The 12321-nt window shown below is 40.4% G+C and overlaps 1 protein-coding gene across 1 annotated transcript in view; it reads left to right on the top strand.

Moving 5' to 3' along the window:
- The window catches only part of Mybpc1 (myosin binding protein C1), an 89776-nt gene that overhangs the window by 44199 nt on the left and 33256 nt on the right, over positions 1–12321 (top strand). The window contains exons 11-16 of the mRNA XM_085842577.1: positions 2694–2860; positions 4957–5089; positions 7906–8030; positions 8876–8981; positions 10254–10420; positions 12137–12299. Coding sequence (XP_085698703.1) covers positions 2694–2860; positions 4957–5089; positions 7906–8030; positions 8876–8981; positions 10254–10420; positions 12137–12299 — 861 coding nt within the window. The remainder of the gene's footprint in view (positions 1–2693; positions 2861–4956; positions 5090–7905; positions 8031–8875; positions 8982–10253; positions 10421–12136; positions 12300–12321) is intronic.

The raw sequence follows: 12321 nt of genomic DNA, 5'->3' as shown, positions 1-12321 counted from the left end.
AGCCATGTTAAAAGCAAACTTAGAATAAATTATATAGACTTTGATATCTTTATATTTCTCCACCAAATGTAATATAAAATATGTAAATTGAGATACATATGACATAATTCCTCTTGATTAAAATAACAGATTTAACAAAATCTCCAGGGCTGGAGATGGCTCAGTGGTTAAGAGAACTGACTGCTCTTTCAGAAGTCCTGAGTTCAATTCCCAGCGACTACATGGTGGCCCACAACCATCTGTAATGAGACATGATGCCCTCTTCTGGTGTGTCTGAAGACAGCAACAGTGTATGTGTGTGTGTGTATAAAGTAAATAAATAAAGTTTTAAAATAAAATCTCCAGATTTAGTATAATCTAAGTATGAAATAATTCTAAAGTTTGGGTGAATATATTTAGTCTGGAAAGGGCTGGAAAGCCTTAGTAGATTAAGGAGACAACTCACAAAAGGTATGCACACGTGTACTTAAACACTTTAACTATAGTTCTCCAAATTTAAAATAGTTTTAATATTTATTTTCATTACCTTTAATTATTTGTGTCTGTTTGAGCAAGTGCCAAGTCATGTATGTGGGTGACCATGGAAGCCAAAAAGGGTTTCAGGTCCCTTGGGACAGGAGTTACAAGCTGTTATGATCTACTCCACATGGGTGCTAAGAACTGAGAACTCAAGTCATCTGAAAGAGCAGTCTTAATTACTGAGTCATCTCTACAGCTCCCAGTTTAAAATACTTTAAAAGATGAACTTGAAATGAAGACCACTTTCAGTCTGTAAAGTTAGTGAATCTGGAAAATTATTAGTAATGTTGCAACCTAAGGATAGTGTTTAGTTTTTCAACCTCTGTATATAAACACCAGGTATATTTTCATTTCAGGGAGATGAAAAGAATGCTTATTCCTCATTTGTTTTTGAGACACAGTCTTGCTGTGTAGTCCTAGGTGACCTGAAATTTGCTATGTAGTCCAGTCTGGCCTTAAATTCAGAGCTCCATCTGCCTCAGCCTCCCTAAGTGCTGGGATTGAAGGTGTGTATCATCATGCTCAGCTGTGTCTTGAGGTTTTGAAGACATGTTTTCTCCTTCTTTTTCCTTTTGAAAAAAGACTTTTAAAGAATTTGGCGCGGGGGTGTCCCTGGGTATATGACTGCTTGCTGAGACCAGAAGAGGGTATTGGACTCTTCGGAGCTAGGGTTACGGGTAGTTGTGAGCTTCTCAGCGTGGGTGCTGGGAACCAGAGTTAGATCTTTTGCAAGATTGGTTGTCTGCTCTTAGCTGCAGAGCCATTTCTCCAGCCCCTAGGCACATTTCCTTAATGGTGTTGGCTAGCCATTTCCACTGAGATGGCGGACCAAAGACCTTTCCCAGCCTTCCTGCCCTCGATGAGCATCATTTTCTACACTGGGTGGGAAGGCACAGCAAGGTAAGATGGCATTGGATCCTTAGATATTATCCTTGCCTAGGTTCCCCTAGGCTCTAGGTTGAGAGTATATTTCCTTCTCTGAGAGCATATGAATTTAAAGAGGGAATTCAGAAAAGAGGATGATTGTTATGATAAAGCAACATAACCCATTGTTTACATCAACATAGTTTCACACTAACATCTACAATTTATTGACCAGTTTTCCATAAAACCACATTGAAACCAGTCTTAGTCACAGTAAGTTATAAGCTGTAGTTTTTCAAACTAACCTAATTTTTAAAAATAGTCAATTAACCTTAAACAAAATAATCAGGACTATTTATCCCCCCCAAGAAAAATCAGTTTCAATTATGTCTTCAATTTATACTAAACTCATTCAATAAAAAGCTCACTTCTGAGTTTTGTTTTTGTTTTGTAGTTTTGAAATTGGGGAGAGTAATGTATTTAAAATTTTTTTTTGGACAGAATATTACTATGTAGTTCCAGCTAGCCTGAAACTTCCTATGTTCACCAGGCTAGCCCCAAACTCATAGAGACCCACCTACCTCTGCCCCTGAAGTGGTGTAGTCACAAACTCCTTTTTGTGGCCTACATATTCTTTGGTCGGTCAGTGATCAAGATTTGGGGGTCACATATTAATGTGACAGAAAAAGTATTAGAAAAATCTAAAGGTTTGAAATACTGTCTGGATTATGTTCACACCAAAATATATGGAATGGGATTTTTTTTTTCCACCCAGAGACCAATTTTAAATCTTAATTCTTTGTTTTGGTTTGTTTTTCAAGATAGGGTTTCTCTGTGTAGCCATGGATGTCCTGCAACTTTCTCTGTAGACCAGGCTGGCCTTGAACTCAGAGATCTGCCTGCCTCTGCTGGGATTAAAGGCATCCGCCACTACCCTCTGACTTAAATCTTAACTCTTAATCCACTTTTCAAACTGAATCCACTACCCACATGTGGGGTGAGATCTATTTTTAAGTTTCTGTAGAATCTCACCTTCAGTGACTCCTTGACCTTTTGGCAAAGATCAAATGTGATTGGACCTTTAAAAACTGAAAGGAAAATATCTCAGGACGACATCTCTGCTCCTCCTACAATTGCGTTTTTAAACTGGAACAGTAAAGGTCAAGGGTACATATTTGATCTTCTACTCTCCGGAAGTTTCCCAAGATATCAAGTCGACTCAGTTGGTAGCTCCAAGCAGAACTTTTAGCATCACTGGTCTTTAGAGGCCAGGACAGTTTCTAACCTAGATGACCGTTCTTCCGGGCTAGGGAGGTGAAGCAGCAGGAGGAGGAGCCCGAGATAGACGTGTGGGAGCTGCTGAAAAATGCCAACCCCAACGAATACGAGAAGATCGCTTTCCAGTATGGCATCACCGACTTGCGTGGCATGCTTAAGCGGCTCAAGCGCATGCGCAGGGTGGAAAAGAAGAGCGCAGGTGAGCACACCTGACAGCGTGGAGGGGGCGGGGCCACCTAGTACTGTGTGTGTCTCTGATCGCATCCTATTAACTCAACCAATCTGGGACGAAGCTTCATGGGACTGCAGGAGTTTACGGTTCCTTTCATCCACTTTGGAGTCATGTGGAATAGTCTTGGGTTGTGTTGGTAGTGTGTGTATGGCTCTCCACGCTCAGAGTCAGCACATTTAGAGTACCGTAGATGTCATTCAGGAAGCAAAGACTGTATCCCCGTGGCCTCTAGGAACCTCTCCAAGCCTCCATTTATCCAGGCTCATATCTCCCTCACTCTCTACCCTTGATTTTTCTTCAGACAAGGTTCTGCATGTTTTCTTTCTTTTTTTCTTTTCTTTTCTTTTCTTTTCTTTTCTTTTCTTTTTTTTTTTTTAAGATTTATTAATTTATTATACATAAGCACACTGTAGCTGTCTTCAGACACTCCAGAAGAGGGCATCAGATTTCATGACGGATGGTTGTGAGCCACCATGTGGTTGCTGGGACCCGAACTCGGGACCTTCAGAAGAGCAATCGGTGCTCTTAACCTCTGAGCCATCTCACCAGCCCTCTGTTTTCTTTTCTTTCTTTCTTTTCTTTTATTAGGTATTTTCCTCATTTACATTTCCAATGCTATCCCAAAAGTCCTCCATACCCTCCCCTCCACTCCCCTACCCACCCATTCCCACTTTTTGGCCCTGGCGTTCCCCTGTACTGGGGCATATAAAGTTTGCATGTCCAATGGGCCTCTCTTTCCAGTGATGGCCGACTAGGCCATCTTTTGATACATATGCAGCTAGAGTCAAGAGCTCCGGGGTACTGCTTAGTTCATATTGTTGTTCCACCTATAGGGTTGCAGATCCCTTTAGCTCCTTGGATACTTTCTCTAGCTCCTCCATTGGGGGCCCTGAGATCCATCCAATAGCTGACTGTAAGCATCCACTTATGTGTTTGCTAGGCCCTGGCCTTGTCTCACAAGAGACAGCTATATCAGGGTCCTTTCAGCAAACTCTTGCTAGTGTATGCAATGGTGTCATTGTTTGGAGGCTGATTATGGGATGGATCCCTATCACCAGCCCTGTGTTTTCTACCAGACACTTCCACCCTTTTGACTGGGTCCCAAGAATTTGCCTCTCACTCCCAATAAGGTTTCCAGGGTGGATTCCGTTGCCTATGATTTGAAACAAAAAGTTGAGGATAGGGGAAAAAAAAAGAAAGGCATGTATTCCAAGTAAGCCAATAGTTCTTCCAACTTCTCTGTGCTGGGTCATTGTCCAGTTTCAGTTGTATAATATGTCAGAGTGATATTAAACCTATTATTGTTTCGCTTCATGTTCAGATGGAATTTTAAAAAAAACTTCCAATTGTGGTGTTTTTAAAATCTGATCCTCTCTTCTAAATGTCACTCTTAATTGGTGGCTGATGAACTGGCCCTTGGGAGGCCCTATCTGTGGCTTTGTTTGAGCAACTCAGCCATCCCTGCTGATTCATACCTCCTACTTCAGGATTCCAGAAGCAGCCACTAAAGCGGAGAGCCAGCTGACGACCCCTTTACCACCCGGGCCTTTCTAAACACTGAGTTCTGAATTCATGTTCTAGGTAACCAGCTGGAAATCTAATATTAATTTTTTTCTCTCTTTAACATGAGAGAAAGTGAACATAAGCCGGTTAGAGTAAAGGCATTTGCTGCCAAATCTAACGCTTTTAAGTTCGAACCCTGGAACCCACATGGTGAAAGGCGAGAACACACGCCCTCAAAGTTCTCTTCCAACATCAACCCCCAACATGCGTGCAGGCATAGACAAAAATAAATACGCATAACCTAAAACTAATAGTAGTGCTATTTTTCTCATGCTTCTTTTAAAAACATAAATTCTCTTCAAATTTTAACCCATCTTACCATCCGCGTGTCAACAAAACTCTGAAGTAGACACGGTAATTGGGAAGGCTTCCGACCTGGTTCCCCCCTGAGACATTTTTGATTTTTCTTAGATTTTTCATACATACATTAGCTACTTAAACTGGTAGCCTTTGTGTATACATGTTCTCACTTGTTTTTGTTTGTTTGTTTATATCTACAGCTTTTGCAAAAATTCTCGATCCTGCATATCAGGTGGATAAAGGAGGCAAAGTGAGATTTGTCGTGGAGTTGGCAGACCCAAAACTAGAGGTGAAATGGTTTAAAAATGGCCAAGAGATTCGACCCAGCACAAAGTAAGTGGGTTTTAGAAGGTTTGGTTAAAATATAAATACACAATAGTTTGACTTAACTTTTATGGAATGGAAGACCTTTCTGGGCATATGTCATCCATCAGTGTGAGCTCTGTCCTGGCTGTCTGTCTGTCCTGTGCTGGTCTCTTCCCCTGTGTATGTTTATAATGTAAACCTGTATGGAGAGAGGAGAAAGGTGGACATCACTTTTCATGGATTTTGGAATTCCAAAAGTCATAGTGCTATGTAAGAGGAACTCTCCCATTTTCTGAGGCTTTTCAAGTGAATCACAATTATTTTGTGTCGCTACATATTACGTGTCATTATCTCAAAGCATTGCCAAACTTCTCTCTATTCAAAATAATAAAACTTGGAAATACTTGGAATATACATTTGATATGTCAGATGAAAATCACATCTCATAAATAGAAGGTTTTGATTTTGTTTGGTTTGGTTTGGTTTGGTTTCCCCAAAATAACATGAGTTTTTGATACTGGCTGAACATCTACTTGGGCGCTCTTGGCAGTCCCTACAACATTACATCTGAACAGAATTATTTAATGTTAAGATAATGAAAGGTAAACTAAGCCTGTATTTTATTACGTCTTGTCCCTCTTCCAAAGGAAGGAGTGAAACTGACCCCGGTACCTGACGGTATTGCTAGTCTGCTATGCAACGACTTCATGGAGATCCGCCTCAGTCTGCGAGATCTTCCGTTCCAGTATATCGTTTTAAGTTAGAAAATGCCACATATACATCGACACAGTCTTTAATCCCAGAAACCTGTCACTTCTAGAATACAGTGAGGTGGTCTCCAGCTTTTCCATGGGCTCATGCCAAACAGCATGACTTTGAGGTGACAGATTAGTCTTTAGAGCTGGTGCAACAGTCTCTTGAAGACGACTAGGACTCCCTCAGACATGATTTTTCTTGGTTGGCCTTACTAGAAAATGTTCTCAAAGTCTTCAATTTGAGAGATTTCCCCAATTTAGTTTTTTGGCTCAGCTGTATGAATGCTCTCATGTGCTCCACCATAATCAACACACATAGTTAGCATAAGATATAATCAGAGTATTGTCTCTCCTTGACTTCAAGTGTTCTGTCACGCACTCCAGTAGAGTCAGCTTGACAGGCTGTGAAGCCTATAAGCCACTCATGAGGCAGAGAGTTTCAAAGAAGCTCACCTCCTGGAGTTTTTGCGTTCTCATACTCATACTTTATTCTCGAGTTAGTCGGATGTATGGATCTACAAGCTCTCTTTTAATATTTTATTATAAATGCCCTTTAAGATTAAATTCTGTTATAGTTAGTTTCCCCAGTGTTCCAAGATCCCAGAAGCCGCCTAGCTTAGAATCCTGTGAAAAGGCAGTAAGGAAGTTAACTTATTCAGCAACTAATTAAGCATTACAATAGACAGAGCCAGTGGCTCAACTGGTCTGCAGAAAGCCAGGGAATCTCACTGAGATAGAAATCTTCAGTACAGGCTACATTGCATATTAAAAGCAAGTTGGTATATTCTTCTGACAAATGGAGATTCTCCAGATACTTAAAAGTTACACTCAAATAAGAATTTAGCAAGGCCTAGGAAATTAGGGGGGTTGTGATATTGCATTATTCTTGAGGCCTGCCAAGAGCAGAACCCCCTGGTGCTAGCCTTCACAAGGTTCAAAGGTATCACACTAGAGTGTGAAATCCTTGCCTGTCACTAAGCTGACCCTAGGCAGGACTGCTTTATCTTTACTGTAAACATCTACCTGGTTACTGTAAATCCTCTTGAAGTCATTCCTTTGTTTTGTACCTGGTAACTTCAATGTACCTTGCCTGCTGTGACTTCCGACCCTTATATTTTCTGTACTATAAAAAGTTTGATGCTCGACCTGACAAATACATTCAGATTCTACACAACCTCTCCTGTGTGCATCTGTCTGTCATCTCATCCAACGCTTTGCCCACCTGCGACTAGAGACCCATTCCACGAAGACAAAGGGACCCAGAGAGTCTGCAGCAGTGTTCTGTTTCTAAACTTTCTTTTTTTTTAAATGGATTTGATTTGAACTGTATTGGTGTTTCGCCTTGCATGTATGTCTGTGTCCCACTGGTGCCTCTGGAGGCCAGAAGTTGTATTCCAGAGGGTTATGAGCTACCATACAGGTGCGGGGAATCAAACCCAAGTCCTCTAAAAGAACAGTCAGTGCTCTTAACGGCTGAGCCATCTGGCCAGCAAGGAAAATGCTTTCTTAATAGACAGTAACTGTGATACAATAGGCCTAGTACTTCGGCTCATTTAAGAGACTATATATTTGTTGTTGATCTTATCAATTAAGGTTAGTTATTGCTTAAATTGCACAAGCAATTTATTCATCCAACAAAAATATTCTGTGTTCGTGGACTAAAGAATGAAGGAAACATGTGTAAATGAATAAGATAACGTCTCTGCCACTTTGTAAAGTACATAATTAATACATAATTATTTGAAGAATTATGGAGTTAAAAATCTTTCTAACACATTCAACCCACTCTATCTTCCCAAAGTGGGTTAAGAAATAACTATATGAGAATTTTTACATTTACACTGAAAACTTATATGAAAGAAAAGAATAACAAATGAAATAGTATGTATAAATATACATATTTCTACGTGTCACAAAAATAAAAGTGAGCTTTGGGTTGACACTAATTGGACATATAAAAGATGCTACATAAACAGTAGATCACAGCTATATCCTTGATGCTCGAGTATTAACAAATTATAAACCAAATTTACTAGTAAAGTAGAAAAATCAACATCTCAAACTACGCCTTCTTCCTGTTTAAAACAGATACATCTTTGAGCACAAAGGAAACGAGAGAATCATGTTTATTAATAACTGTTCGCTGACAGATGATTCGGAGTACTATGTGACAGCTGGAGATGAGAAATGTTCTACTGAGCTCTTTGTAAGAGGTAAAAGGAAATCTTTTCTTGCATTACCAAGGGGCTAGGGCTCTCATCCCAGGGACACTGACCCAAGCCAAAGGCAAGGTAGCCCCTTCAGCCTGGAGAAGCAGTCGCCTCTCTAGAAGCCTTTGGCTTGCCTGTTAGATTGGCTCAGTATTGCAGATCCATGACCATGGCAGGTATCCTGAGTCCTACTTAGTCTTCTGAATTGTTGAAGAAGAAAGAAGCTGAGAGAAACATCTCTTTATGAAGCTGCCTTGTGGCTTTGACTTTAAGGCAAACACTATTCTGCAAGATGGATTATTTTAGTTATAGCTTCTGAAACCCAACATACTTTAATGGATGGATAATCCACATTTTACTTGCTTGGCTGAATGAAAGCAGTTTTATTAAGATGAGGGCATCATTCACTGGTGTCAGAAGAGCAGCTGAAATAGTCAGAGAAAGCCAGGTTGACCTTATTTCTTTTATTAAGCCCTCCAATTACAGACAACCCCATCCCCTCTCCTTGGTTGAGGGCCAAAATCAAAACCTTCAGGCTTTATAGATTCTCCTTCATCCAAACTATCTACTGTCTGGTACCTTGCTTCATGAAGGTAGGATATTTGGTGTGCATTTTACGTTCTCTAATTTGATTCGAATAGTTCTGAAACTGGGGGGAACCGATCCAGCATCAGTGGCTATTTGTTTTGCCATGTGCAGACATAGAGAGTATCACCTCCAATTTACCCATTGGGTGATTCACTGATGATTCTTTCCCACCACTGTCATTTTTTCTGTGAACAAACAGGGGGTTCAAGACACTGGCTTTGGATACTTTAATGATCTTTTATTTCCCTTTTTCCAACTAGAGCCTCCAATTATGGTGACTAAGCAGCTGGAAGACATGAACGCTTACTGTGGGGAGAGGGTAGAGATGGAAGTTGAGGTGTCTGAAGATGATGCCAATGTAAAATGGTACATGGCTTTGCTGATTCCTGTCTGTCCCTAATAGACAAAGCATCTTCATAACTAACAGAATGCAACATGGGAGTGTCTAAATATGGAAATGATCAAAGCCTCTTTTGTACTAGCAAAGATGATAAGCAAAAATGTACTATGATCTGAAAAGCCAACTCCTAGAAATCTATGCAGATATGTACAGGGAGGGAGGGACTTACTGATAAATGGATCACACAGGTTCCCTAAGACTTTTTTGGCTGGAAAGACCATGGGTGTTCTTAAACTTTGCAGCAGGCCTTACTAGTGTCTAACATGGGAAAACATAATGTCCCTGTTTTCCATTTAAATCCTCATTGTCGCTGGGGATGTAACTCAGTGTGAGAGCACTTGCCTAGCATGTTTCAAGGTCCCAGGCTCCACTGCTATTGCCCTAAGAATTCAGTTTTCATCACTTTATTCTTTCAGTTCCCTGGAAAGATATGGTAGGCTGAAAAATTACCAACTCCTTTCAAAAATTAAAAAATGCCCAGGGGGCATAGCTTAGTGGTGAGGTATAGTTAGCTTGTGTGAGGCCCTCGGTTGACTAGCTCACACACGTTCACACGTGCACACACTTAAGCAAACAAACAAACAAACAAACAAAAGCTTGAGGTGGTGGGAACCAAAGAGCCTTCTATTGCATGCTCCATTCGTGTTGGCTCAAAATTAAAGACTAGAAGATTTAAGACTGTGAAATGAAATGTGATATTAAGAGAAGCATAGCAAAGGATATATCAGTCGTCAGCACAGAAAAGAGTGTTAGTGCTAATCCAGAACACACATAACTTAAAACTATGCTGTGAGACTGGAAGTGGAGCCAGATGTACGCTTAGCACTGCCTCTGACTGAAGGAGAACAGGCGCTCGTAACCCTTTAGTGTGACCTGTACACGATGCTTGTTAACTAGGGCTCAGCTGGTGGCTCTACCAGTAGACCTGTTAGTGAAGTCCTGTTCTTTAACAAATCCTTCCTGTGTATCTGGGATCTGTTAGGAACCTTGAAGACTCTGCAATAAAACAATAAACTAACATTTATTTCCTGGAATTAAAAGTTTTAATTAAAGGCTCTCACAAATATATATGCTATATATATTTGTGAAATATTTCATATATAGGAGATATACATATATGTATATGTATATGTATATAGATATGATTTAGTTTGATTATATCTCCCATTACCATTCTTTAAAGCCTTCCTCTTCCCTCTGAGCCTCTTCTGCCTCCCTGTAAATCCATGTTAATTCAGGTTTAAGAATGGTGAAGAGATCTTCCCTGGTCCAAAGTCAAGATACAAGATTAAAGTTGAAGGCAAAAAACACACGTTGATCATAGAAGGAGCAACAAAGGCTGACAGTGCGGAGTACTCAGTCATGACAACCGGGGGACAATCATCTGCCAAACTCAGCGTTGACTGTAAGTACGGCTCCAGTAGATATCTTCTACATTAGCTTACAAATAAGACTGTTTAGTAACTCCGTTTTTAGGAAACTCTCCATCTGTGTGATCCTTTATTTGTGGCATTTTGAAATATGTAGAATTGGACTCAGGTCTCTTAGAAAGAAATCAACTACATGGTTTAGTAGCAAAGCATTGGACTGGAGAGATGGCTCAGCAGTTAAGGGCACTGGCTGCTCTTCCAGAGGTCCTGAGTTCAATTCCTGGCGACTACTCAGTGGCTCACAACCATCATAAAATGAGATGGGGTGCCCTCTTCTGGCCTGTAGGCATACATGCAGGCAGAATGTGTACATTTCATAAATAAATCTTACCCCAAAAAAGTTACCCAGAAAATTATGTGCCAAACCATAAATATGCCAAATGCTTAACTATACTTCACTATCAAGCTTAAGTCATTAAATGAAGATTTAACACTCAACATGGAACTTGTAATTGCATTTGATGTACAAAGCCCAGGGGTGCCGCCGAGAACTCTCACCTGAAGAGCTTGCTTGCAGGTGATAGGCTTCCACAGCATAAGAGAGCGAATCTTCTTGTCCAAACGGCCTCTTAAAGTAGTGATTTCTCAAAACCAGTCTATTCTCAGCCGCCACAAGAACTAAAATAGCTGAATGTCCCAATCCTGATGGTCACTCACACATGCAGAGCGGACATCTTTCTTCTTTACTCCTTTGTTGGTCCAGCTGCACTTCATATGATCACAGACTTAAAAAAAAAAAAAAAACCAAAACCAAAAACATGCCAGCATGCTTCTTATGATCATGGAACTGTGGCCATTTTAGTTTAATCTAAAAATGTGTGTTGACCATAGGCAGGGTTTTATCTGACATTTTTATCCATTTAAAGTAATTAGAGTCAGTTCTACCTTCATGCAATGTATCTATTTCTAAAAATTATTATGCTGCACAAACATGTGTGTTAATAACCATGAGGCTTATGTAATAAATAAGACGGGGTATTACAGTCAAAAAAACCTCTGCTAGTCATACATCAAAAACAAAATAAAGGGTGGAGAAACGGCTCTGTTGTTAAGAACATGTACTGCTCTTACAGAGGACCCAGGTTCAGTTGGAATACCCCCATGGTGGCTCACAACCTTCTGTAGCTCTAATTCCAAGGGGTTTGATGCCTTCTTCCACCCTCCATGGGCCCCAGGCATTGCACATGGTGCATACACATACATGTGAGTAAACACTCATTCATATAAAATAAAAATAAATAAATCTTTTTAACAAACCAAACAAAGACCTCATTCAAAAGAACAAAAAACTGTATTGTGTATTTCCCCATGTTAGATGGTTGGTAAATACAGTGCTTGACCTTGAAAGGGTCCTAAGATTTGTTTGTGGGGATGGTGATGGGATGCCTGTAGCTTCAAGGGCATCAGGAAGTATCACGTGGATTATTTGAAATCAGATGAACAGTTGTAACCTTATATGTGAATGGATGTGGTTCATGCCCTATGGATGAAGAACCATCATCGTGGATATTTGAAATGATGGAACTTGTGTTACGCTAGGGTCTGCTCAGTTACACCCTCTACACTGGAGTAAGTTGTCACCTTCAGAGCACGTATGTATTACAGAAGATCTTATAGGGCACTGTGAAATGCCACCATGGTCACTTGTCTGGAGTTTGGGTGTGGATCCATAATGTTCTTTATCTCTACAGTGAGACCTCTAAAGATCACGACGCCTCTGACTGACCAGACAGTAAAACTTGGGAAAGAAGTATGCTTGAAGTGTGAAATCTCTGAAAATGTACCAGGAAAATGGACAAAAAATGGCCTCCCTGTTCAGGAGGGTGAGCGTCTGAAGGTTGTTCACAAGGGAAGGTAAGCAAGCCAATGGGCCTTC

Source organism: Mus caroli, unplaced genomic scaffold, assembly GCF_978045245.1.
Source record: "Mus caroli unplaced genomic scaffold, Mus_caroli_1 scaffold_9, whole genome shotgun sequence".
NCBI classification, from domain to species: Eukaryota; Metazoa; Chordata; class Mammalia; order Rodentia; family Muridae; genus Mus; species Mus caroli.
This window is presented reverse-complemented; position numbering and strand designations above follow the sequence as displayed.